The following is a 26,104-nucleotide window of genomic DNA, read 5'->3' as shown; positions in this document are numbered from 1 at the left end:
AAACTTGACATGAACATGATCAAGGCTGACTCAAAGAATTTGGATAGTAGCACTTGTTGAAGCTGTGCCTTTTCTGCTTTCTGTTGACCATCAGCTCCAGAGACTTCATGGAAGATTGAGATTAATGAGGCCAAAAGGAAACTGATGGAGAACATCCTACTCTACAAAGAGGAGAAACTGGACAGCATTGAGCTTTTTGGACCCTGATGACCAGAGCCCAGCTGAGGACCCTTATTCTCAACTGGATAGACAATTGTCCAGTCAAGGAAAACGTCTTTGGAAGCCCAAGGTCTGTCAAGATCCATACAACCCAAATACCAATCTGGAACAGAAGGAAACCTATTCATCAGAGTTGAGTTGTAGGGGGAGGGGGCAGGGGACCTCATCTTTCACAGACACCAAAGTCCAGGAAACACTCTTCCTTTCTGAGACTCCTTAGAGGACCATGAAGTGGAAACGCCTGGTATTCGACCCACGGATTTGGGTGGTTTTGTGGTTCCAGGGAGCTCATGTTGATTACCATCCCAATAAGTGCTGTTGCTCCAGCAGCTCTCACTCTCCACAACTGACAAGAGCAATCCTGCAGCACCCATGGGGTTTTCCAGAGTTATCGTCTGTCGGTCATATTTGCTGACAGCTTTCTGCAAACTTCCATTTCCTAAGACTGTCAGCTGGTGTCTCAGTGCAATTCTTGACTCATCTCTCAAGTTCAAGATTACAAAAGCAAGGCACTTGGCAAAGGACGTCGTAGGCATTCTGCTTCTTCTGGTGGCAATCTTGTAAGCCACTGGTGAACGGCTCGCTCTGCACCTTCATCCTCCCTTCACACCAATGTCCATTTTTTTTTTTAATGGAGACTCCAAGATTGTGTGTTATTTATAGCTGGGTGAAGAATCATGAGAACTAGTCTCATGTTTGATTGTGCTGCTAGTTAAGTCAATCACTCGGTGTGTGGAAACTTGGTATCCTTGTAAGGTCCCCCGCTCTGTCCCCCCTTGCCTCAGCTCTTGGGAGGAAAGGGGCAGTGGCTATAGAAGCACTTTGAAAAAATGCATCTGTCCTGTTTTATAAAATAAATGAAAGGTATTAAGTTCACATTTCTGCCATGTAGAAAATGTTTATGCAGTGAATGTATTTTTGAAAAGTCCTGTTGCCACCCTTTTTGTAAAACAAAGTTATTTCTAGTTCACTATTTAAAACAGTTCCCACTCTCGTGACCCTCTTGTAAAATAAAAATGTTTGTAATCTATCCTATGTCTTATAATTGCTTTTGTGTCTGGGCAGTTTGTTTATAGAATGTGCTTGACTCAAGGACTCTTGCTTTTATGTATTTTTTGCGTGTATAATGTGTGTGCATATTTATGTGTGTGAATGTGGTGTACATACTACCATGTACTTGTGGAGCTCAAGAGGATGACTTAGCTGTCAATCCTTCTTCCACAAGGTTTGTTATTTTTTCTGCTTCTTACACAAAGCCAGCTGGCCCATCTCTGTGCAGGAGTGCTTCAATTATCTAGACCCTTGCTACATACCCAGCTTTTATGTGGGTCCTGGTATTTGAACTCAAAACCTCATGGTGTGGCAAGTGCTTTAACCTACACAGTAGACTTAGGATATTGTCACTTCAGGATGGATTCCATCATCAGTGCCTCCACTGTAGTGGGGATGAGGCATTTGTACACTCTTCCGTGGATATTAAAGTTGCTTTCATTTTTATTGTTACAAATAGAGATGGCTTTCTGGGATGGTTAACCTTCACTGTCAACTTGGGTTTACACTTACCTAGGAAGGAGATAGATGTGCTTCTGGTTGTGACTATGAGGGTGTTTATAGAGCCGATTAACTGAGGACAGAAGACTAGTTCTGAGTATGGGAGGCACTATTCCATGGGCTGGGGTCCTGCATTGAATAATTAAAAAAAAAAAAAAAGTGAAAGCCAGCTGAGTTCCTGCCACCAAAGCTGTGAGCTGTCCTGGAATGTTGGACTGTACCTTAAATAGTAAGACAAACTCTTTCTCCCTTAGCTTTTCTTTACCTTTTTTGGTTGGGAGTGGAGTGTCTTACGTATTCCAGGCTGGTCTGGAATTCCCGATCCTCCCCTCACACCTCCAGCACTCTGGGATTACAGGCTTGCATGACACCTGGTTTGTTCGGTGATAGGGATCAAAATCTTTCTTCTCCTTTAAGTGATCTGCTACTGAGCCACAACCATTGCCTTTTCTGGAGTAGGTGTGGGGAGGTTTGAGACAGGGCCTCAAATATTTGGAGGTGACCTTGAATTGGACCCTCTGGACTCTGCCTCCCTAGATATGTGATTATAGGTTGTCACTACATTTTTTTTTTCTTTTTTTCCGAGACAATTTCTCAGTGTAGCCTTGCCTGTCCTGGAACTCGCTCTGTAGACCAGGCTGGCCTCCAACTCACAGAGATCGGCCTGGCTCTGCCTCCCGAGTGCTGAGAGCCGAGATTAAAGGCGTACGCCGCCACTGCCCAGCGCTGGCACTATTTATTTCTAGAGATGGTCTCACTCCCTAGCCTAGGTTATCCTGGAACTCATTTGATATCCCAAACTGGCTTCCAACTCCCAGTAGTTCCCCAGCCTCAGCAACCCAAATGGAATTACAGATGTGAGCCACCATCAATGCTTCATGCTCCTCCCTGCTCCGTTTAAGTTTTTTTTTTTTTTTTTTATTTGTAGGCAGTGTTTAAGTTGTCGAGGCTGGCCTTGAATTTGGCAATCCTCCTGGCGCGCGCGCGCGCACGCATGTGTGTGTCTTGTGCCTTCTAACCCCAATTCCGTCACTTTCTGGGTGTGTCGCTTGGTTTCACCGAACCACAGTTTCCTGCTTTGTAAAAAGGATGACAACGCCTAGCCCTCAGGAATCCGGTACCCAGGCGCCGGCGCAGTTTTCAGCGGCGAGCCTCCCCGCCCCCTACGTGAGAGGCCCCACCCCACGTCGCTCCCAACCAACCAGAAAGCTTCGTGAGGCGTAGGGACACGCCCTAGAACTCCCGTCCAATAGGCGCTCTCCGTCTTGCGCGGGGGTAACGCCCCTCTTCCGTTGGGGCAATGAGCGCTGTCCCTGGAGCAGGCTCCGCCCCCGCCGCACGCCGCACGCCGCACGCCAGCCGCCGGGCAGGTTCAGAGGGGCTGACGCCGAGGCTGCGGAGTAGGCGGCGGGGCGGAGGCCTTGGGTGAGGGCGCGGCGAGGCGCTGGGCCGGGTCTGCTGGGCGGGCTGAGGTGACTTCCGGCGCGCGGCTCCGGAGGCCAGTGGCTCCCCTCAGGCCCGGGGCGGGGCGGGGCGGCGGGAGCCGAGCGGCCACCCCGCCCGCGGCCCGCCCTTGGCGTCCGGGGCCTGCGGGCGCGAGCAGCCCAAAGGGCGGCTGCTTCGCAGGCGCTCGGACCCCCGCGAGGGGCTTCGGAAGGTGGACCGCCGCGCCGCGCCGCGCCGGAAGCTCCTTGGCGGCTCGGGAGTGGCGCGGCGTTGTGGATAGTGGCGCTCGGCCCACGGCAGCACGGCAGCGCGTCGCGGGGCTCGGCGCTCGGCCCGTGGGCGCGTCTCGGAGCGCTGTGGCGTCCCTGAAACCCGCAGCACTGGGATGGGCAGACGACAGGAACGGGAAAGGTCAGTGGGGCCGGACCCCGCCGCTGCCCTGGCGGCTTCCCGGTGGCGTGAGGCGAGCAGCCGCGAGGGCCGCCGCCGCCGCCGCCGCCGCAACCCTCGTCCCTCTGTCCCTGGCAGGTGCCCATGGCGTCGGAGCGGCGCAAGGTCAAGTACCACTGGGGCAGCGCGTCGGAAGGGTGTCCCAGCAAGCGCAGCCGCCCCCGGGAGCCCCGCCATGTGGCCCCCTCCAGCCGGCCAGCTCGCAGCGGTGCGTCGTCGCGTCCCCGAGGGGCCAGCAGCCCCCAGCGTCTGAAAGGCCGGCGGGGCAGCGATGTGGCCCGCACGCCCCGGAGCTCAGCCCGCCGCCGCACCTCCTCTTCCTCCTCGTCGTCCTCCCTCTCCTCGGGCTCAGGTGCGGGCGGGGCCGCCTCCCCTGGCTTCCTGATTGCGAGCCCTCGCCGGTTCCCGACGACCAAGGGGTCCCGACCTCCGCACCCCGCCCACTCCTCCCTAGAAGACATGGCTTCTCTTCGGAAGGAAGCTTGTAGCGTTAAGGTAGGTGGCGGCGGCGACGTCTAGCAAAGGGTGAAGTCTCTGGCACGTGGCTGGGGAGGTGGGGAGGAGACTACAAATTGGATCTTTTTGGGTAGGGCCTTGGGTGTGTGTGGGGGCGCGGGGGTGGAGCTCGATGTAGAGGGAGTTTTCAAACGTGGTGGCATTTGGAACGACTGGAAAGCTTTATGGTGCTTGTGACCTGTCATCCCAGAGAGCGCGATTAAAGAGGGCTTAGGCAAGCTGCAGCTTCTGGTGATTGTCAGTGAACAGCGGAACTGGAGAATCACCACAGTAGAAGGGGGAATGTTGTAGATTTCGGTCAGTTTAAAGAATTTGCCTTTGGGGCTGGAGAGATGATACATCCTGGTCTTGCAGAGGACCCGAGTCCTGAGCCCAGGTCGGATGGCTCACAACCACTAATTCCAGCTTCCAGGGATCCCATTCATTCCTCTGACCTCCGTGGGCATCTACATGTGCGCATACCACACACATACACTTCGTTAAAAGTAAAATTTAAAAAATGTCTTTGTACTTAGAACAACTATGAATCTCAGCTAAGGAATTGGACCCTTAGTCCAGTTTTTGGCCTTTCACCAAAGTTGTGGATTCCGGCATGTTGACATTCTCTTTGGTGGTTACAAGGTTTTGTTTTTTGAGACCAGGTCTCTTTATGTAGACTGAGCTGTTCTGGAACCCAGATACCTGCCTGCCTCTGCCAGGTTTAAAGGCACATGCCACTGTACCAGGCTTGGATGGTTTTTTAGTTTGTTGGTAGTTACCCTTGGAAGTTTACTCAAATCTGTTTCTCCAGTGGAAGTACACAAGTGGGGTTTCTCAGTTCTTGGAGCAGACTGAGGAGTGCCTCGAAGAGTAGATCCAGATTAGGTTTTGAGTAGATTTACTGAGGGCCTGTTTTGTGTCAGGCAGTGTTTTAGAGTGTGGGATTTTTTTTTTTTTTTTTTTTTTTTTTTTTTTTTTTTTTTTTTTTTTTTTTTTTTTGTGGAGACAGGGTTTCTCTGTGTAACAGGCTGTTCTTGAACACACAGAGATCCACTTGCCTCTGCCTGGGATTAAAAGTGTGCACACCACTGCCCTGCATGGGATTCTTTTTTGTTGTTGTTGCTGTTTTTTTTTTTTTCTTTCGAGACAGGATTTTTCTGTAGCTTTGGCGCCTTTCCTAGAACTTACTCTGTAGCCCAGGCTGGCCTTGAACTCACAGAGATCCACCTGCCTCTGCCTCCCGAGTGCTGGGATCAAAGGTGTGTGCCACCATCACCCGGCTGCATGGAATTCTTAAGTAACTGTAAAACAAAGATCTCTGTTCTTCTACTGATATTATGTTATAGGTTTTGGAGCTCTGGTAGTCTTAAAAAAGTGGGCTGGCATTGTGTATGTAGAAGAGTGTGTAGGGAAAGTCTCATTTGTGGGGAGATGGTCTGCCTCCAGAGAAAGCAGTGAAGACAGTCTGTAAGGAAAGGGAATTTAAAGCCTGAATACTGATTTTTTTTTTTTTTAAGATGGGCTCATTTAGATATTGAACTCCATATGTAGCCAAGGATGACCTTGAACTCCCAATCCTCCTGTCTCCTGAGTGTTGGAGGAACAGGTTGTGTCACTACATTTGACTTTCTTGGTGGTTTCATAAGTGCAGCTTGGCTGTTGAACTTGGGGAGCTCTTTTTTTCTTCTTTTATTAAAATTTATTTGTTGTTATTCATATGCATTGGTAAACACATGCCTGCATGTGTATGTCTGTGTGAAAGGGTGTCAGATCCCCTGGAACTGGAGTACAGACGGTTGTGAGCTGCCATGTGAGTGCTGGGAATTGAACCTGAGTCCTCTGGAAGAGCAAACTGCTGAGCCATCTCTCCAACCCCAAGTGTTTTCTTTCTTTCTTTCTTTTTTTTTTTTAATTTATTTTTATTTTATGTGCATTGGTGTTTTGTTTGCATGTATATCTGTATGGTGGTATTGGAGCAACTGGAACTGGAGTTACAGATGATTGTGAACTACCATGTAGGTACTGGGAATTGAACCCAGGTCCTCTGGAAGAGCAGCCAATGTATAATTGCTGAGCCATCTCTCCAGCCCAAGTGTTTGTTTTCTAATCACATGCTCTAACAGCTGAGTTTCATCTCCAGTCCATGCCTTATGTTATCTCAATATAGACCTTATAGCCTGACCTCTGGAGGGCAAGTGGCATTTTTCTTTAAGTTCACAAATAATGGTGAATTGAAAAGTTGTCTTTGGCAGAACCATACTGAATATGGTTCAGATGCAAGTCAGGTAAATATGAGCCTTTGCTCATACAATTTAATTGCGTTACTAGTCCATCCACATGGGCTTTGGACAGTATCAGTGTTAGATGATTGCATTCAGTGTCACTGACAGAGTGAACCCCCGTGTCAGGGACAGGAATTTTCAGTCTCATGCTATGTTTCTGATTGCTGATTAATTGAGGGTATGGTTTCTAATCTGCTTGAGTCTAATCCTAGCCTGGTTCTATCTTTCATGAAGGCCACTGGGTTCTCCTTTGATAGTTACAATCAGTACTTCATATGCCAACCATTCTTTTAGGTCATGGGGCTAGTTTCTAAGGCACTGTGTGGTGAGGGTGCTGGGGAGATGGTCCCAAGACCTCAGGAAGTGTAGGCCTCTCTTTTGCTTAGCAGATCTATGTGACCTTATTTGAGTCTCAGGTGTGAGCTGGCACAGCTGAGCAGCATTGATGAAAACATTTTCCCAGGGCCATCTCACCAGCTCTGCCTACTTTCACTTCCACAGGTGCACACTTGGCTTTGTGTGTTCCACACTTTCAGCTCAGAGCTCAGTGTCAGGAAACAGCATTGTTCAAGAGGGAAGATGTTTGACCATTTTATTTTGTCTATTCCCTGCTGAGATTGCCTTAGGACCTCGATATGCTAGACAAGTGTTCTGCCACTGAGCTGCTTCCCCAGCTCCTGGCTAATAGACACTCCTCGTGTCCACCTCACTTTATTCTTTTGTTCTCAAGTCTGAAGTTGACGTTTAAAGTTTTTTTTTTCCTCGAGACAGGGTTTCTCTGTGTAGCTTTGCGCCTTTCCTGGATCTCGCTTTGGAGACCAGGCTGGCCTCGAACTCACAGAGATCCGCCTGGCTCTGCCTCCCAAGTGCTGGGATTAAAGGTGTGCGCCACCACTGCCCGGCTTTTTTTTGGTTTTTTGAGACAGGTTTCTCTGTGTAGCTTTGCGCCTTTCCTAGAACTCACTCTGTAGTCTAGGCTGGCCTTGAACTCACAGAGATCCGCCTGCCTTTGCCTCTTGAGTGCTGGGATTAAAGTTGCGCACTCCCATTGCCTGTTTTTTTTTGTTTTTTTGGGGAGGGTTTTTCGGCTGAGTTTGGCTTTGAACTCCTGATCCCCCTGTCTATACTTCCTGAGTGCTGGAATTAGAGGCGTGTGCCCACCATCATGCCTGACATCTTTTTCCCCTCTTCTTCCAGAGTTGTTCCTTTTTAAAAATAACAAAACAATGTTTATTGGGCTTGAAGAGATGGCTGAGTGGTTAAGAGCACTGACTGTTCTTCCATAGGGCACAGGTTCAATTCCCATCACCCACATGGCAGCTCACATCTTTCTGTAACTCGGTTCCAGGGGATCTAATTCCCTCTTCTGGCCTCCATGGAAGTGGTGTGCAGACATACATGCAGGCAAAACACCATGCACATTAAATAAATCTTAAGAAGAGTCATTAAAATGTTAATTTTGTGTGTATGGGGGCATTCATGTGGTGATAGAGGATCACTTTTGGAAGTTGGTTCTCCAGACCCTACCAAGTAGGTCTTCATTGAATTGAAGTTGTCAGGCTTGGCAGCACATAATCCAACTTGCTGGTTCCACACTAGGCTAGATAGCCAACAAGCTAGGAATCCACTTGTCTCCACCTTCCTTTTAACATGAAACCCTCTCTCCTGCCCCAGGAAGTTTATTTTTAATATTCGTTAGGTTTTTCTTTTTACTTTGTCAGGGATGGAACATGGGACTTCATACAAGTGCTCTACCACTAAGCTAACACCCGAGCCTCCTTAGATTGTCTGAACTATAGAAAAATACTCTTTTTGGGGGGGGGGAGGGGCTCGAGATAGGGCTTCTTTTGTAACAGCCTAGCTGTCTTGATCTGTAGACCAGGTTGGCCTTGAACTCACAGAGATCTGCCTGCTTCTGCCTCTGGTAGGATTAAAGGCGTGCACCACCACCACCACCACCACCACCACCACCACCACCACCACCACCACCACCCCCACCACCCCCCCCCACCCCCCCACCCCCCGCTGAAAAATCCTCTTGTTACTGTCCAGCTTGCTGCCCTCTGCAGTGTGCTTATTAAGTCCTATTTAGTTTTAGTTTTATTTGTATGTGTATGTCTGTGCCACAGTGTTTGAATGGGGGTCAGAAGACAACTTTTGGGAGTGGTTCTCCCATCATATGGATTGTGGGGATTGAACTAAGGTTGTAAGCCTTGGCAGCAAGTGTTTTTGCCTGTTGAGCTATCTTTGTGGCTTAATAAGCTTCTTTTCTTTTTTAATAGTAATGCCTCTGTTACACTAGTGGGCATATCTTGTTTGATAGATCAAGAATGTGCAGCATTCAGGGTCCACAGAATATTAAGACCGTTGATGACAATCTCTCCCAACGGCATGAGTATCCCCTTCTGGCGTTATGAAAACTAGCCAGCAGGGAGAGGACTTCTAGCTTCATTTCTCTGTGTCATGCAACCAGAGCATGTGGTGGTTATGCAGTGTAGACTTCCTTTTTCTGAGCTTATTTAAATTGCAGTTGTTTTGTGTGTGTATGCATGTGTATGGCATTTGGGGAAGTCAAAGGGCAATGAATAGGAATTGAGTTTTCTCCTTACACCATGTGGGTACTGGGAATTGAACTAAGATCATTAGGCTTAGTGGGAAGTAACTTTATGTTGGTGAACCATTTCACTTGTTCTGTTTTTTATTTTTATTTTAGGATACCATTTTTTTTTTTTTTTTGGATGGGTGGGGGTGTTGAGGCAGGGTTTCTCTGTAGCTTTGGAGCCTGTCCTGGAACTCACTCTGTAGACCAGGCTGGCCTCGAACTCAGAGAGATCCATCTGGCTCTGCCTCCCGAGTGCTGGGATTAAAGGTGTGTACCACCGCTGCCTGGACACCAATTTTTAATATATAACTCAGACATACCTGGAACTCAATATATAGCCCAGGCTGACTCAGATTCACATTGATCCTCCTGGCTTAGCCAAATACTGTGATTATAGGTGTGTGCCACTATAATTCTGGCCTGAGTGAGTATATTTACTTTGAGAGGAACTTAATATAAATATGCATGCTATAGTGGCTGTAGAATGCTCTAGGGTCACGTGTGTTGTGTTTTACAGCTGAGGAGGTTTGATATTCCTTTGCATTTGGGAGGGCTCCACAGTTTTTTTTTTTTTTTAAGATGTATGTATTTATTTATTATATATACAGTGTAATGTCTGCATATATCCTTGCAGGTCAGAAGAGGGCACTAGATCTCATTACAGGTGGTTGTGAGCCACCATGTGGTTGCTGGGAATTGAACTCAGGACTTCTGGAAGAACAGCCAGAGTTCTTAACCGCTGAGCCATCTCTCCAGCCCCAGTTTTTCTTTTTTGAGATAGGGTCTCACTATGTAGCCCTGGCTGTTCTGGGACTCACTGTTTGTTTGTTTGGGTGGTTTTTTGAGACAGGGTTTCTGTGTGTAGCTTTGCGCCTTTCCTGGAACTCACTATGTAGCCCATGTTGGCCTTGAACTCACAGAGATCCGTCTGGCTCTGCCTCCTAAGTGCTGGGATTAAAGGCATGCGCCACCACCACCCGGCGGCTCCAGTTTTTCTATCATGCTGGGCTAAGAGTGGACCTGAGTGTTAACATAAACTAATAGTCTAGCTTATCCCCTGTGGACTCTTGCAGTGAGTAGATACAGAAGAAGAGAATGGGACTGAGGTATTATTACCTATGTTTCAGGAGATGGAGAATGACTCGGTGTATCCTTATGTCATTTTTGGGAAAGTATCCTCCCAACAGCAGGGTCACAGTTTGGGAAAAGAGTTATTACAGATTTGATGGAAGATTAGGCCATCAGGGCAGAACTTACTTAGGACTGGGGGACTTGGGTACCTTAAACCAGTCCTCCCCCTTGCTAGGGTCTTAGGTTTCCAGATTCTTGTAGTGGACTGGGCTAGTTCTAGTGGGAAAACATTGAATTGTTATTTTTAGCTATTATGAAGTGTGTCATTGCTTCTCATCTCTCAGTGTAGTGCAATTATACTTTCCGTTCCCTGTCCACTGGTAAGAAGATGCCATGATGCACTTTGGAAGTGAATTTTAAATAAATGACTAAAGCATTACTATGTTAGCTTTCCACAGTGGAATGGAGAGAAACTACTGTCTGGGTGAATCTTACTTTTGTCACATTTGCTTTCCCTGGGGCTGATGGAGCCGCTAGTGACTTGTCATTAGCTGACAGGAAATTGCTCTTAAAACAAACCTTTGAAAGTTTCTTTTTAAATTCCAGGTTAATTCTAAAGATAGTTCTCGTCACTCTATGAACTCTGAATTTGCAACTGAAGCTGAGGGTCAGAGTGATGCTATGGAGGAACCCAGCAAGTTCCAGAAAAGGAAGGACAGGCTTCGAGACCAGGGCTCAACAGTGATCTACTTGAAGGCCATCCAGGGCATCCTGGGGAAGTCAATGCCCAAGAGGAAGGGAGAGGCTGCCACCACTCAGGGGAAGGCAAGCTTGGGAGAGTATCCAAGCCGGGAAGGACCAACCAGGAATGTGGAAGGACCAGCCAGGAGCAGGGAAGGACTAGCCAGGAGCAGGGAAGGACCGTCCAGGACTAGGGAAGGACCAGCCAGGAGCAGGGAAGGACCGTCCAGGAGCATTGAAGGACCAGCCAGGAGCACTGAAGGACCATCCAGGAGTGTGGAAGGACCAGCCAAGAGCCGGGAAGAACTGGTTAAGAATGTTGAAAGACCAGCCGGAAAGGTTACAGTCACTGTACCTCAGAAGGAAGAGTCACCTACAAAGGTCAGAGTGGAGAAGGAAGAGTCTGTGCTAGACAGGAGTAGCGTCTGTAACAGAAGAGTGGTCACTGTGAAGAAAACTAGTGAGGAGCTGCTTGGTGACCAAAGGACAGTCATTGACAAACCTTCTCCAGCCCTAGAATTTTTTGATAACTCTGACTCTCATGCAGATATTCAAAAGGTAAATGAGCACATACCAAACATCTGGGTTTTGAATTCTCTTGATTATGTATATTTGGCATTTAGTCTTTCTAGTTTGATCGAAGTTTTAGATACTATTCTTGGTGTCATCCCCCCTCCTGTCTTGTGTCCACCACCATGCTGAGGCTCAAACTCAGGACCCTAGGCATACTAGGCAAGAGTTTTATCCCTGACCCTAACTCCTAGCTCCCAGAGGATAGTAATTAAAAGCAATATTTGATTTAACATGGACTCCAGGAAATTAGTGCCTCTCTTCCATCATTCCTTTCAGTTATTAATAAACTTTGATTGGCTTTTTAAGAAATACTTCAAAAATTGTGTTACATGTGGTAGGGTATAGCTTTGTTTTCATTGAAAAAGACCAGTATGATAGTGGTTTAAACAGAATTTTGGCTTAGTAAAGGATGAGAGATCTTGGTGCCTTGCTAAATATAGTATCCACCTTATAGCCTGAGGTGGGGATGCTGATTGAGTTTGTTACATTGGCCAATAGAAAGCAGTTGAGAGAAAAAGAAATACACTTTTTTCTCTTAAGAACTTGGTTCAGAAATTGTACACGTTGAATATTCTCATATCTATTTAGATGCACCTGGGAACTCAGTTACCGTCTAGCTTCAAGAGAGTCTGAGAAAAAGTCTGAGAAATTCACCTTGAGCCCCCAGTGTTCAAATATCAGGTTCCACATTGATGTCTTTACCTGAATCTAATAGCATTGCAAAGGCCTTGCTTCTAAACCACATAGTTAAGTTTATACCCTCTGGTGTAACCTCAGAGTGAGATTAAGGTCAGTATGAATTCTGGAGGGGAAGACCATTCTGGAACCATAGCATTGGATGGGAGAGGCATTTCCCATAGGAGGGCTAACTTGTTGCTTTTCTTCTCTGCAGCACACAAACAGAGAGGTGGTGATTGAGCATCCCTCTTCAGGGAGTGACTGGTCAGATGTGGATGAGCTGGCCACTGTGAGGTTCTCCCAAGAGGAGCCTGTTCTGCTGAAATATTCAGCAGTTCCAGAATCATCTTCCTTCCCCACTGACTATGTTATGTACCCTCCTCATCTGTATAGTAGCCCGTGGTGTGACTATGCCAGCTACTGGACTAGCAGCCAGAAGACTCCTGGTTATCCATTGGGGGGATCCAACAGCCATGACTTAGCACAGGCTGGGAAGAGCAGCCAGGACCTTTCAAGTGTTCATTCCTCCAAGTCCACCCAGAGCATCTCCAAAGACCTGGACATTGCCCAGGAAGGCAGGTCCCAGAATTCCCATTCACTTCAATCCTCCAGAAGCACAGAGGAGGAGAAGGAGGAGGTGAAGGGGAAAAGGACATTCCGAGAGGAGACACCACCTCGCCATACCAGAGAACATACATCCAGCTCCTTGCCAAGGAGCCACCGGGAGATGAACCTAGAGGAGGGTTTCATCGATACCCACTGTCACCTGGACATGCTTTACTCCAAGCTATCTTTCAAGGGGACATTTACAAAGTTCAGAAAGATTTATAGCACCTCCTTTCCTAAGGAGTTTCAGGGCTGCATCTCTGACTTCTGTGATCCAAGGACATTGACTGATGGCCTATGGGAGGAACTCCTGAAAGAAGATCTGGTTTGGGGGGCCTTTGGCTGTCACCCTCATTTTGCACGCTACTATAATGAGAATCAAGAAAGAAAGCTTTTGCATGCCTTACGGCACCCCAAGGCTGTGGCATTTGGAGAGATGGGCCTGGACTACTCTCACAAGTGTACCACACCAGTTCCTGAGCAGCACCAGGTACTGCCTCTCTAGCCTGCTTTCCCTCACATGTTTCCTTGAGTGGTTGAACCGACCAGTAAGGGCTATTCTGCACTTAGAACTCCTTGAATGCCATTCTTCAACTGTTTTTCAAAACTTTTTTTTCTTTTGAGACAAGGTTTCTTTGCATAGCCCTGACTGTCTTTGTTCTGTAGACCAGGGTGGCTTGGAACTCAAGAGATTCGCTTGCCTCTGCCTCCCAAGTGCTGAGATTAAAAGTGTGTGTCACCACTGCCTGGCCTTTTTTTTTTTTTTTTAATGTGGGATTTTGCCACTATGTCAAACTGGCCTTGAAATTATGATCCTTTTGCCTTAGCCTCCCCAGTGCTGGGATTATAAACCGTTGTCACCATACCTAGTTGACAAATCTTTTAGTGTAGGGTTTTGTTTTTGTTAATTTAGTTTGGTTTGGGAATTTGCATTGTTGAGGATTAAATACAAGATCTTTGCAAATGCTGAGAAGGTGCTCTGCCAGAGACATACCCGCTAGCATTTTGTATGTCTCCTTTTGTAATCCTCGCTAGCCTGGAATTTGCTATGTATGCCAGGCCAGCCTGGAACTCAGATATCTTTTGCCTCAACTTCCCAAGTGATAACGATTAAAGGCATGTGCCACCACATCTGACTTCTTTTTCTCCTCCTCCTCCTCTTCCTCCTCCTCTTCCTCTTCCTCCTCCTTCTTTTCGTTTTGTTTTTGGAGACAGGGTTCTCTGTAGCTGTGTCTGTCCTGAGACTCATTCTTATAGACCAGGCTGGCTTAGAACTAGCTATCTAGCTGAGAATGACCATTAACTCTTGATCTTGTGTCTACCTCTCCAGTGTTGAAATTATAACACTACCACACTGGCTTGTTTTGGTTTTATAAGATGAAATATGCCTGTTACAGAATATTTTAAAAAGCAACCATCAATTAAGGAAATAACCCACAGGCCAATATGGTGGGGGGCATTTTCTCAAGGTTTACTCTTTCCAAATGACTCTAGCTTGTGTCAGATTGACAAAACTAAGCAGGATAGTCCCTGTGGCACAGGTTAGGTATGCCAGGGAAAGAGGAGCAGTTCAGGGAGCTCTTTCTTGCATTGTCACACAGTATAGCTGATGTTCACTGAATGCTTGGTGCCAGGAACTCTGCTAAAAGGACTTGACAGTACCTAAGTCCTTGTTAGATTATGAGGGGCTCAGATCACATGTACAGTCCCAGAGTCACTCTACTCAAGCTGAACTTGGGGAGTGTTCTAGCAGTCACTTGCTTTGGTGAGATGAGACTCAGGAAGGAGATTGCTGACTGGAGAAGGGCAGAACACACACCTGAGTGTGAAGCACTTACCATCTTAGATGTTTCTGTCAACTGTCAACGTGGAGGACTCTAAGATGGAGAGGGGATGTGGCTAATGTGGTTTTTTTTTTTTTCACATAAATCTTAAATTAGATGCCTGGTAAAGGGAATAGTGACCAGCAAGCAACTTGTTTGCACCGGCTGAAAGTCTTACTGTAGGAGAACAACAACCCAGGGAAGAATTATGTCTGTCTGGCAGTATTGGAAGTGGTCATACCTGACAGTGTGAATGCTTGGGCACTTAGCATGGGTCATGCTTGAGTTCTGGGTTTGATGCACAGTACATACAAGAGATGGGTAGCCAGAGGGATGGGGAATGAAGCTTATTTTTGTTACTTGATACTTCCATACTTCCTAAAAGATTGAGAAAATAGAGGGGAAAAATGAAAAATGGGTAGGAGTAGTCAGTCCTCCTTAAGTCTTGTTTTTATCTATGTGGTCACAGATTTAACTGCTTCCAAGGATTAGACCCTAGATATTTCCTGAATACATTGCACAGATAATGATTAAGAGGATCATAATCCTTTGAATGAAAAGCCAAGAATGGAGTCTGTCCCCACCCACCTCATTGAACCCTGGGTATCTGTGCCTCTATTTGTTTTTGCCTGGAATTAATTATTGAGTTAATATGCAAGAAAGGTTTGGTTCCCCTGGGAGAGCTGGGTTAAGTCCGCAATCCCTGGAAATGGTGTGTCAGCCAAGGACCAGAGCATAGGTGGATGGGGGAGAATGCTAGGGTGAATAGCAAAGGTGTACATTCTTTATTGTTCTGTTAAGCCCTGCTTGCTAGGGAGTTTTTTTTCTCTTACTGGTTTTTTGTTTTTGTAATTTGGATGTGTGTGTGTGTCAAGCTATTGTATATTTATTATTAGGCCTCTTGGTAAGTTGCAAGGGATAGTGGCTTGTCTTAAAATTACCTGTCAAAGATTCAAGAAAATATGTGTTGTGTGAAGGTAGGTACACCTGTCCCACCCTCCTCATGCAGGAGATAGAATCTAGGGCTTTGAGCAGATGTGCTGTGTGTAGGTAGGTACACCTGTCCCACCCTCCTCATGCAGGAGATAGAATCTAGGGCTTTGAGCAGATGTGCTGCAACAATTTAAAAACTGCCTTGCAACAGTTTTAACAAAAGAAAATAGAAGGGTCGGGAGAGAGCTGAGTGGGTAAGAAGATTTGCTGTGCAAGCATGAGGACCTGGGTTTGGATTCCAACACCCATGTAAAAATCATTTGATTTGTGTCTGGTCATTATCCTGTGCTTAGCACTAACATGTGCCAGTGAGATGGCTCAGTGGGTAAGGCAATGCATAAAGCCTGGTGACCTGAGTTTACCTTCTGGACTCCTAAGAGTTCATTCTCACCTTCCCTCACCCCAAATAAATAATAAAGATGTAATGATTTTTTAAAAAGTTAAAAGCTATATCAGAATTGATACTGTGCCCCCCTTTTGAGATGATTTGCACACGCTTTAGACTTGTAAATGTCACTCCTAAGTGGGTATTACCAAAAGTGTATTGTTACTGGTGCTGAAGAGGCAAACGTGAGCTGTGTTGCACAGCTCAAATAATTGCTTATGGAAGTGCCATATGTCAGGTGAGGCAACTTGCTGAATAATTCTAGTGCTGTTTATTCTAAACCTGGCCATGGTGGAGGAAAGAGAGATGTAACTCTACTTGTTTGCTTATGTTATTAACTATGGATTTTACCAGTTCTACAGAATGAAGTGGATCCACAGGTACTTAACTTAGAAGGACATTCAGGAATTGTGAATCCTAAGACCTAGGCAGTTTGCTGGAGGTGTGTGTGAGTGTACAACTCTTGCATAGAGACAGGCCTAGAAGTTGGTTGAAGACTTGGCAGTGTAGGAAGTACCAGTAGATGGTAGCTTTGTTTACGATTCTATTGTATAGTTTAGAAGCAAAAAATTAAGAGACAGCTGCAGTACCCAGAGGTAACAGACTGAAGGGCCATTAATCCTGCTGTCACTTTGCTTTCTTTCAGGTGTTTGAGAGGCAGCTGCAGCTGGCTGTGTCTCTGAAGAAGCCCTTGGTCATCCACTGCCGTGAAGCTGATGAAGATCTATTGGACATCATGAAAAAATTTGTGCCCTCTGACTACAAGATCCATAGGTTAGGAGCTGCAGCTTCAGTGGGCACCTGGGCACTCCTGTACTAACTGCAGATGAAGCGCAAGAAAGCAATCATGCTGTTAGGGTGGTTTTTGAGATCTTTTGTGGCCTGGACCCTTGTTGCATTTTTTAAAAAATTTTATTTTAAAAGATTTATTTATTTATTATACATACAATGTTCTGTCTGCATGTGTCCTTGCAGGAGAGAAGAGGGTACCAGATCTCATTACAGGTGATTGTGAGCCACCATGTGGTTGCTGGGAATTGAACTCAGAACTTCTGGAAGAGCAGTCAGTGCTCTTAACCACTGAGCCATCTCTCTAGCCCCTCTTGTTGCATTTTTAAAGTAACTTAAATTTTTTTTTTTTTTAGATTTTCATATATCAGTACTTTATTTACATCATTTCTACCTTTTCTCCCAAATTACATTTAAGAAAAATTTGGGAGTTTTGAGACAGGGTCTTGAAAGTCTCGGTTAGCCTGGAACTTGTGGTTATCCCCTTGCTTCAACCTCTAGAGTTCTGGGATTACAAGGTGTGCTACCACACCTGGCTTCCTAATGTGTTTTTAAGTATCTTTTCAAAAGAATTTAACATTAAGTAGAATCACATGAAACTTCTGGTACTTGACCAGTCTTTGTTTATACAGCCATGACTTTTTTACAATTTAAATCAATATCCTTTTATCACAAACGAGCTAGAGGGGGCTTCTTGGTCTCAAATGTGGGAGAGGCTGCTTTAGGGTACAGTAGCTCAGTGTACAGAGAGAGACCCTTCCAAGGTTTCTGAAAAGGTACTTCTTATACTTCTTTTCCTTACTTGAAAGCTTTTTTTTGTTTGTTTTGTGATAGGGTTTCACTTTAGCCCAAGTCAGACTTCAGGTATATAGCAGAAGATTACCTTGAATTCCTGATCCTCTTGCCTCTGTCTCCCCTCTGCTGGGATTATAGGTATGCACCACCATACCTGACTGAAAAATCCATTTATCCCAGTTAGCATTAAAGGTTCTGGTTGTGTTTTACCTCAGTGGCAACCACAGTCTTAGTCTAGGAAACTCCTTTGCATTCCTACATTGCATTCCTGCATCCCCTCTGGAGATGTCATGGAGGAGCTGTCGAAACTAGACCACTGCTGGCATCAGTATGCAGAGTGTGGGACTGAGGTGGACATGGATATAGAGGGAGCTCAGGTAGGGGCCCTTTACTCTCACTAGAGGTCAGGAGTTGATGCCTGAGTGAGCAGTTTTGCTGGGCAGAGGGATGAATAGAATTCAGGGGTTTGCAAGCAAATCTCGGTCTTTTCAGATGGCAAGAGGGGAGTGGGCTTTCAGCCACTGTGCTGTACCCCTGTCTACTAAAGCAGTGGCTGAGGTGCAGTAAGAAATGGTTGGTTGGGTTTTCAGGGCTTTGACAATGGCTGTCTTTAAGGGGACAGCTGGACCAAAGCTAAGACAGTTTGATGGGGAGTTGTGGCTGCAGTAAGCCCAGAGTTCCAGATGAGTTGACAGTATTTGTTACCCAAGAACATGAACTGCCATCACATTTAAGAAGAAAATTCTTAATTTCAGTACTTGAAAAGCAGAGGCAAATGGATCTCTGAGTTCCAGGCCAGCCTGGTCTACATAGTGAGTTCCAGGACAGCCAGGGCTATGTAGAGAGACCCTGTCTCAAGAAATCAGGAAAAAAAAAAATTCTTCCTTTTCACCTGTGACCCATTCTCCATGATTTTCATTTGGCCATTTTCACTTAGTGCATCTAACAGCATAGGCATGATTTTTCCATGTGTAGTTGTAACCTTGGGAGGGCTGGTCTTTATGTCTCCTGTCTCCTCTCCCACACTACTCCAGCCTGTGCCATGGCTGTGGTTGTGTCAGGTGGCTGCCCAGGTTGTGGGGTAGAGGTGGGACTGGTGGTGCTCAGTAGCTGAACCTCATGCCAGCTTGTTCTGCTGTACTTGTCCTGGCTCCCTTCTCGGCTTGCTCTGGAGTCTGCTTGGGTGCAAGCTTTTCTTTTCTAGGGTCCACTAATGGGTTCTGCAGGCCTGGAGGCAGCTAGGGGCTGCTGCTGCGGCCTGGGAGCAAGCCCTGAACCATACTCTCCCACAGGCACTGCTTCACTGGCAGCTACTCAGTCATTGAGCCTTTGTTGAAGTACTTCCCTAACATGTCGGTGGGCTTCACAGCAGTACTGACCTACTCCTCCGCCTGGGAGGCCCGGGATGCCCTTAGACAGATCCCGTTGGACAGGATCATTGTGGAAACAGATGCACCCTACTTCCTCCCTCGCCAGGTAGGACTGTCTTCAGACCGACTTGAGGCACTGAGGCGAGTGGGTGGGAGGCTGGCTGGGCCCAAGTCCCAGTGACCTCCTGGTGTCACCCTGTGCGGTATAGGTGTCTCCCTGTTGTTACTCTGTAGAACCAAAAGTCCTGGGGGCTGAGAAGCTGAAGGGTAACCACTCTCTTCCAGGCAGTGCAAAGCCCTACCCTGTAGAGGGTAGTCCATGGAAGCGTGGGACCCTGCTCACCCAGAGCCCCCCATGACTAGGACTCTTCCTGCACCTGCAGGTAAAGGGGTCTCTGCAGGGCAGCCCCAAAGAGGTCCTTGCTGGGGATGGGATGGGGGACACTCTATGTGACATATGTTCAGAAGGCACAGCAATGATGTGAATGCTTGCTGTCTTCCAGGTGCCGAGAAGTCTTTGCCAGTATGCCCATCCAGGCCTGGCCTTGCACACAGTTCGAGAGATTGCCAGAGTCAAAGAGGAGTCACTTTCCCGTACTCTGGCGGTCCTCCGAGAGAACACCAGTCGCCTCTACAGTCTTTGAGCAGGGAGCATGAGCAGACATCTTCTGGCAAAGGTCATAAGAGCCACATGTTTCTTAGCAGTCAGCCATGAGAGTCTTTGGCTGTTTTTTGGGGGGCTGTTCTGGTGTAAACTACTAACTGGCATGTCCAGCCTGTAGTCTGCAGCCAAGGAAAGTTAGGAATACAGTTGAATGGAAGTCCATAAGCTTACTTAAACTTTGAGATATATTTTGTAACTAGCTTGCCTGCTTCTTACATGTGATCCTTCTAGATAACCATGTTACATTATGGTGTTAAAGGTTGGACACACCTAGCAGAGAAAGTAAATCAAAGGCCAGTAAGATGGCTCAGTGGGTAAAGGCACTTACTGTACAAGCCTGGTGACCTGAGTCTGATCCCTAGAACCTGAATAAAGGTGGAAAGAGAGCCAACTCCATAGAGTTGGCTTCTAACTTCACTCCTGCTGTGGCAGCATGCCACCCTAGTTATGTATATTCACAACAATAATTTTTTAAAAAAAGAATGTAAGTTTAGGGTTGGTATTAAGCCTGGTTTGTTGAGCTTGAACTTGGAACCTCCTTTTCTTTTTTAAACCCTCTAGGATGACCAGTGGCCTGATAGTATAGGATGGCCTCCATCTGCTTGTGTCCAAGGTGAAGGATGTGTTGGAGATCCTGTCAAAACTCAGCAAACCAGGATGGGATGTTACTCTTGGAACCTCATCACAAGGCTTCACCTGCTGCTTGGTGGGTGGGTACTATGGAGTGGATTTGAGGAGAGGGGTAGTTTTGCCTGCTGGCCACATGGCTCCAGGGTAATCATTGAGCAAAAATCATTTGTGGCACAAGAATACAATGAGTTGGCCAGTCTGGATCCCTGCCCAATGGCCTGGGTTTCCCAGCAGTCTGAATAAAGTCACTTCTTTGTCTTAGCACATGTGGATGTGTAATCTGGTCCCTGCTTCATCATGAAAGGAGCTTCCTTGGGGAGGTCTCTGTGGTTCCTTGTAAAGTTGGGGTCACTGCAGACCCTGGAGGTGGTGCTAACCCAGGCTTTACTGGAGGAGAACCCTGTTCTTGGTTCCGAAGGATTAGGTCGTACAGTCCAGCACTTAACAGGGTTCTTCTAGGTGGCTTTGTCTTTGAAAAATGGTCTTGAACTTTGTGAGGTAAAATAGGTACACCGATTATTGCCTGTCTGGACTTTCTACCTAACCCTGGGACTCAGTGTCAGGTCTGGGAAATAGCTTTCGTCTCTGTCCACCCCCCTTGGGTCAGCTGTGTTTTGTCTGTGCTTCACATTTGTCACTGTGGGAAGCACAGGGGACTTGGCCTCCTGTTCGGAAGACTTGGGGTCTGCTCAGTCTGCCACACTACTTGTTACTCAGACAAGCTGTTCTGAAGCCATTCCCTCTGTAGCAGGCCCTGGTATCTCTGAGGGCACTACTAGCCTCACCTGAGGGCATTACTGTTGACCACTACACCAGATTGGAGGCAACTGCCTTGCCCAGATGCCTTTTTGTCTCTCCCTGGCTTTGGCCTTCTCTCTAAAAGTAAAGGGAGGGGTCTTTAATCTACCTCCCCATCCCATGCTGACCTTGTGTATCTAGATTGTCTGAGTGATGCAGGAGGCTAGTCCAGTCAGCTTGGTAACATGGTGTTCTCCCCCCACCCCAATCCCCCAGGTTTCTCTGTGTAGTTTTGGTACCTGTCCTGGATCTCACTCTGTAGACCAGGCTGGCCTCGATCTCAGAGATTCACCTGGCTCTGCCTCCCGAGTGCTGGGATTAAAGGTGTGCGCCACTGCCACTGCCCGGTGGTAACATGGTGTTCTATGTGTTGCTTTCTATTGGTGTGATGAAACACTGACCAAAACCAACCTAGGGAGGAAAGAGTTTCTTTCACCTGGCAGATTACAATCCATCATCAAGGGAGTCAGGGCAGGAACTCAGGAACTGAAGCAGAGGCCATGGAAGAACGCTGCTTAGTGGCTTCCCATGACTTTCTTAGTTTGTCTCCTTATACAACTTGGGACCACTTGCTCAGGTGTGTCACTACGCTCCATGTGCTGGACACTCCCATATCAATCATGATTCAAGAAAGTAACCCATAGGCTTGCCTACATGCCAGTCTCATGGGAGTATTTTCTCCATTGAGGTTCCCTCTTCCAGTGAACTTGGCTTGTGTCAAGTTGACAAACTAACCAACGTACTTGGGAATGTCTGGAGGTATTGTAAACTTACTGTAAGATTCAAGTGGCTGTCAGAACACAGTCCTGTCTGAAAAGTCAGCTGCCTTGGGATGAGACATCCATTTTACTTTCCTGCAGACTTTGGTGTGCTATAGCTGTTTAGCCTTTGGGGAGGACATAGTTCAGCAGAAGAAAGCAGTGTTATACATGGGGGTGTAGCGGGAATCTTAATAGGTCTTATAAATTAAATCAAACCTGAGGCCACTTATTGGGGTGAATGCTGGAAGATCAGAGAAGAAGAACAAGCCACAGCTTCCTCACCTTGATAGTTCCTCAGCTGATCCTGTTTCGTCAGACTGGAAGCTTGTGTCCTCATCTCAGTGGCTCTCAACTGAACTGCTTGAGAGCCTGAAGCTTAACTAGCTAAAAGCTTCTAGTTTCTGCTTTCTGCCTCACTCGCTGGGATTAAAGGCTCACTTTCTGGGGTTAAAGGCATGAGTCACCATGCCTGGCTCTTTCCAATGTGGCCTTGAACTCACAGAGATTCAGAGGGATTTCTGCCTCTGGAATGCTAGGATTAAAGGCATGTGCTACCACTGCCTATCCTCTATATTTAATATTGTGGCTGTCCCCAGATAAGTTTATAAGCGTGCACAATATTTTGGGGAACACAATACCACCACATTTTCCCTTTTTTTGTCTAATTAAAAAAGCTTATAACTGCCGGGCGGTGGTGGCGCACGCCTTTAATCCCAGCACTCGGGAGGCAGAGGCAGGCGGATCTCCTCTGTGAGTTCGAGGCCAGCCTGGGCTACCAAGTGAGTTCCAGGAAAGGCGCAAAGCTACACAGAGAAACCCTGTCTCAAAAAAAAAAAAAAAAAAAAAAAAAAAAAAAAAAAAGCTTATAACTAATACAAGAAAAATTATATCCAATAAGTATATACAATATACACAATCAAGATTACATTAACGATGTCTAGTCCATTAACATTTGACAGATTCAGACAAAAAACTCCATTAATATATAACCATGTCCAGTCCAGTAACATTTGATAAACTCAGACAAAATTTCATTACTTATCCTATTTAAAACAAGTAGTTCCCTTTTAAAAGTAGATTCCATAATCTCCCTTTTTATCTTATATCCATATTCTCATTTTTCTTTTCATAATAGATTCAATAATCTACCTTTTGTCATTTTTATATCTTCCCCATTTTTCTTTTTATAGTAGATTCAGTGATCTACCCATTTATCCTATTATTTCTTTATCTTTTTTCTCAGAATAGACTCAATGATCTCCCTCATGGGGGTGTTGATGAGTCAGTTGTAGTGTGTGTTTTGGGCTCTGAACTCTGTCTCCAGGTAAACTGGGGGGGACTGTCTGACTATTTGCAGTCAGTCATCTTATTTTATGGTATTTAAGATTTTTTTTTTTTATTTTATCTGTATGGGTGTTTTGCCTGCATGTATCTTTGTGTAACATCTATGTGCCTGGTGCCCATGAAGGCCAGAAGAGGGTGTTGGATCTCCTGGGACTCAGCTGCCTTGTTGGTGCTGGAAAATGAACCAGGGCCTGTGGAAGTGCAGCCAGTGCACTTAACCAATAAATTGTATCCAGCCCCTATTAAGTAAGGTTTTTTTTTTTTGTGTGTGTGTGTGCGCGCGCGCACGCGCGCGCGCACGCGCGCGCGCAGGGGGGGGGGCGCGGGCGGGGGGGGGGGGGGCTTTTCTGGGTTTGTGGTGCTGGGGGTTGACCCAGATCCTTCCTTGCTTGGGCTGATGGGTTCTCTACCATGAAACTGCACCCTACTCTTTGTTTAGGCTGGAAATGAAGGTGATATGTGAGAGAGGCGGGCTCCCTTCCCCCTGTGTCTGCATACATGGTCAGGTGATTGTCATGGAGTATTGATCACAAACTTGTAGCAGGTTCCCTGACTTCGTCTTCTTTCCTGTCTGGATCTGGTAGTTGTCCCTTTCTTCTGCGGCTCTTCTGGTGTTTCCATCATTTTGCATTGATTTGGGGGCTTGATACTTAATCATTTAATTTCAGCACTTTCATTTTGTTTTATAAGGGCAGCTGGCCACTGGCATATTTCAAGACAAACTGTCAGGGATGATAATTGGTATTGGCTGGCTCCACTTGGTCCCTTTGGCTGTTTGTCTCTGCTGTTTGAGTGTTCAGATTTAGGGAGGGGGATGCTATTGTGTATGTTTGGCTTCTCCTTTGGTGCTTGTTAAGACGTTTTGAGCATGTAGCTTTATGGGCTGTTATGCTAATTGTAAAACGGTTTTCTCTTACAGGAGATTTTTTTTCCTCTTGAAAATGCCTCATTCCCTGCTCCAGGGACCCTTAAGTTAGTGGAGCCATTAAATAATGCATGACGGAGTGGGCTTAAGAAAACTGACCTAGCACTCAGGAGGCAGAGGCAGGCGGATCTCTGATTTCGAGGCCAGCCTGGTCTACAGAGTGAGTTCCAGGACAGCCAGGGCTATACCTGTCTTAAAAACCCACCTCCCCCCAAAAAAGAGAAAACTGACCATGGTCCCAGCATTTGGGAGGCAGAGGCTGGAGGGTTGACAGTTCAAAGCCACCAGCCAGGCATGACTTAGCAAGGAAACAAAACAACCATGAACAAAGAAAGAAAAAAAAAGAAAACTGCTGTAGGAACATGTTTAGAAAGATGTATTTTCTTGGTACTGTGTATCCTAATCATGTGCTTGGATACATTGTATTTCTGCCAGTTGTTAACTTGAAATTATCCTTTCCACATTAGGTTCACTTGAATTGTCAAGGACAGTGAAAAACAAAAGGAGGGGCATAGCTCCTGGTAGAGTGCTTGTTTAGCATACACAGGCCCTGCCTGGGCTTACCCCAGCACTGAAAACGCTTATGAAATCCTGGATCCTTGCAGTTGGGCCAATAGAGCAGAGTTAAGATGGAAAAACCACATACCTCATGTGTGAGGCTCTGGTTATGTCTTCAGGTGTTTGTTGTGTGACTTTGAGAGAGTTACTTCATTTCTGTGAATTCTCTCATAAGTAGACTTGCTATGAAAATGAACAGAAATTAAACTCATCTGTTTGAATGTACACAGTAGGATCATGGAGTAGTAGCTATTAGGATAACTGTGTGCCTGTTCTCTGGGCACCCTTGTGCCAGATGCTGGGTTAAGTTTTGCAGAAGAAGAGCCAGGGAAGTGCAGGGTCTTGATGTGGATTGTACAGCTGGTATTCATAGTCACCCCACACCCACACTGAACCACCTGGTAAGTAGAGTGGCCAGAGTGTGCTCAGTATCTGCTCCTTAAAGGAATGACAGCAGGGCACTGGCCGGAGAAAGAGAAGTAAGTATTCATTTTTGCTGAGGAACTGTGAGCAACTGTTCCACTCAATTTCTTTACCTCCATTTGCTAAGTCTCTTTTCCTTCATTTCTGCTCTCCAGTATGTTACAGTGGTCACTTGTGACAAAAATCTTACTGCTTGTGCTGTTCTGAGGTCTAGAGACAGGTGCTCTTGGTAGAAAGGTCAGCAAGACATTGGTGCTGTTGCATGTCTTAGGGCTCTACCTAATTGATACCAGTGAACTCTGCAAAGACGGGAGGGAAAATGAGAGAAGCTGAATGCATTAGCTTTTCTATTGCTAGGGTAAAACACCTTGACCAAAAGCAACTTGAGGGGAGAGGGGAGGTTTTTTTTCTTTTAGCACACAGGTTACAGTCAATCACTGAGAGAAGCCAGGACAGGAACTCAAGCAGAGACATGGAGGAATACTGCTTACTGGCTTGTTTCTTCCTGCTTGTTCAGCCTGCTTTCTTATAACCCAGGACCACCTGCCTAAAGGTGGCACTGCTCGAGGTGGGCTAAGCCTTCCCACATTAATCATTAACCAAGAAAATGCCCCACTGACTTGCTTCATAAGAAATCTAATGTAGGCATTTTCTCAGTTGAGGTCCTTCTTCCCAGATGATTAATAGCTTTGTCAGGTTGAAAAAAACTAAGCAGCACAGTGGACATCTGTGTATCTCCTTGTTTCCAGTTTTGCAAAGGACCCCATAGTTACCTGGCTCTGTGTGCTGTGTTGTTTGAACAGGATCCTGGGACTTCTAAGCAAGTCATAGCTTGTTTTTGTTGTTGTTGTTGTTGTTTTGGTTTTTCGAGACAGGGTTTCCCTGTGTAATATCCCTGGCTGTCCTGGAACCAGTCTAACCTCAAACTAAAGAGATCTGCCTGCCTCTGCTTCCTGAGTACTGGGGTTAAAGGTGTGCACCACCATGCTGACTCCTTGGAGGCTTTGTTAAAGGGTTCTCTGGAGAAGGGCTGGAGTGAGGCTGAACATTAATTTGTAAGGAGTTCCCATATGGTAATGTCGAGGAGTATCACAGCTCCTTGCCAGGAATGTGTTTAGATTTCACAGTGCCT

General features: G+C 46.4%; 2 protein-coding genes across 6 annotated transcripts in view; both read left to right on the top strand.

Moving 5' to 3' along the window:
- The window catches only part of Irak2 (interleukin 1 receptor associated kinase 2), a 53,918-nt gene extending 52,669 nt beyond the window's left edge, over positions 1 to 1,249 (top strand). For all 3 annotated transcript variants that reach the window (XM_028863946.2, XM_037204263.1, XM_028863944.2), the window contains one exon: positions 95 to 1,249. In XM_028863946.2, coding sequence (XP_028719779.1) covers positions 95 to 207 — 113 coding nt within the window. In that variant the 3' untranslated portion in view covers positions 208 to 1,249. The remainder of the gene's footprint in view (positions 1 to 94) is intronic.
- A 2,039-nt stretch (positions 1,250 to 3,288) lies between these two features.
- On the top strand, positions 3,289 to 20,429 carry Tatdn2 (TatD DNase domain containing 2). 3 transcript variants are annotated; one of them, XR_003733943.2, is made up of 8 exons: positions 3,289 to 3,627; positions 3,745 to 4,161; positions 10,723 to 11,415; positions 12,323 to 13,204; positions 16,562 to 16,689; positions 18,792 to 18,975; positions 19,155 to 19,252; positions 19,373 to 19,463. XR_003733943.2 is itself a non-coding variant. In XM_028863947.2 (8 exons), exons 2-7 carry the CDS (start codon positions 3,751 to 3,753, stop codon positions 19,511 to 19,513), a joined length of 2,439 nt encoding a protein of 812 aa, XP_028719780.1. In that variant the 5' UTR covers positions 3,298 to 3,627; positions 3,745 to 3,750; the 3' UTR covers positions 19,514 to 19,546; positions 20,095 to 20,429. The 3 variants fall into 3 exon arrangements, 2 of the variants coding, with proteins under 2 accessions (XP_037060157.1, XP_028719780.1); XM_028863947.2 differs by lacking the exon at positions 19,155 to 19,252 and adding an exon at positions 20,095 to 20,429 and having other exon boundaries at positions 3,298 to 3,627; positions 19,373 to 19,546; XM_037204262.1 differs by lacking the exons at positions 18,792 to 18,975; positions 19,155 to 19,252 and adding an exon at positions 20,095 to 20,429 and having other exon boundaries at positions 3,291 to 3,627; positions 19,373 to 19,546.
- The last annotated feature ends 5,675 nt before the right edge of the window (positions 20,430 to 26,104 follow it).

Source organism: Peromyscus leucopus, chromosome 3 (genome assembly GCF_004664715.2).
Source record: "Peromyscus leucopus breed LL Stock chromosome 3, UCI_PerLeu_2.1, whole genome shotgun sequence".
Classification (NCBI taxonomy): Eukaryota; Metazoa; Chordata; class Mammalia; order Rodentia; family Cricetidae; genus Peromyscus; species Peromyscus leucopus.
The sequence above is the reverse complement of the archived record's forward strand: the minus strand, read 5'-3'. Positions and strand labels throughout refer to the sequence as shown.

Bases quoted from the DNA above. Each gene is read 5' to 3' on its own strand.
- Tatdn2 (XM_028863947.2), top strand. From the start codon at position 3,751: ATGGCGTCGGAGCGGCGCAAGGTCAAGTACCACTGGGGCAGCGCGTCG. The intron at 11,416-12,322 runs GTAAATGAGCAC...TCTTCTCTGCAG, and splicing joins CTCATGCAGATATTCAAAAG to CACACAAACAGAGAGGTGGT. The intron at 16,690-18,791 runs GTTAGGAGCTGC...ACTCTCCCACAG, and splicing joins TCTGACTACAAGATCCATAG to GCACTGCTTCACTGGCAGCT.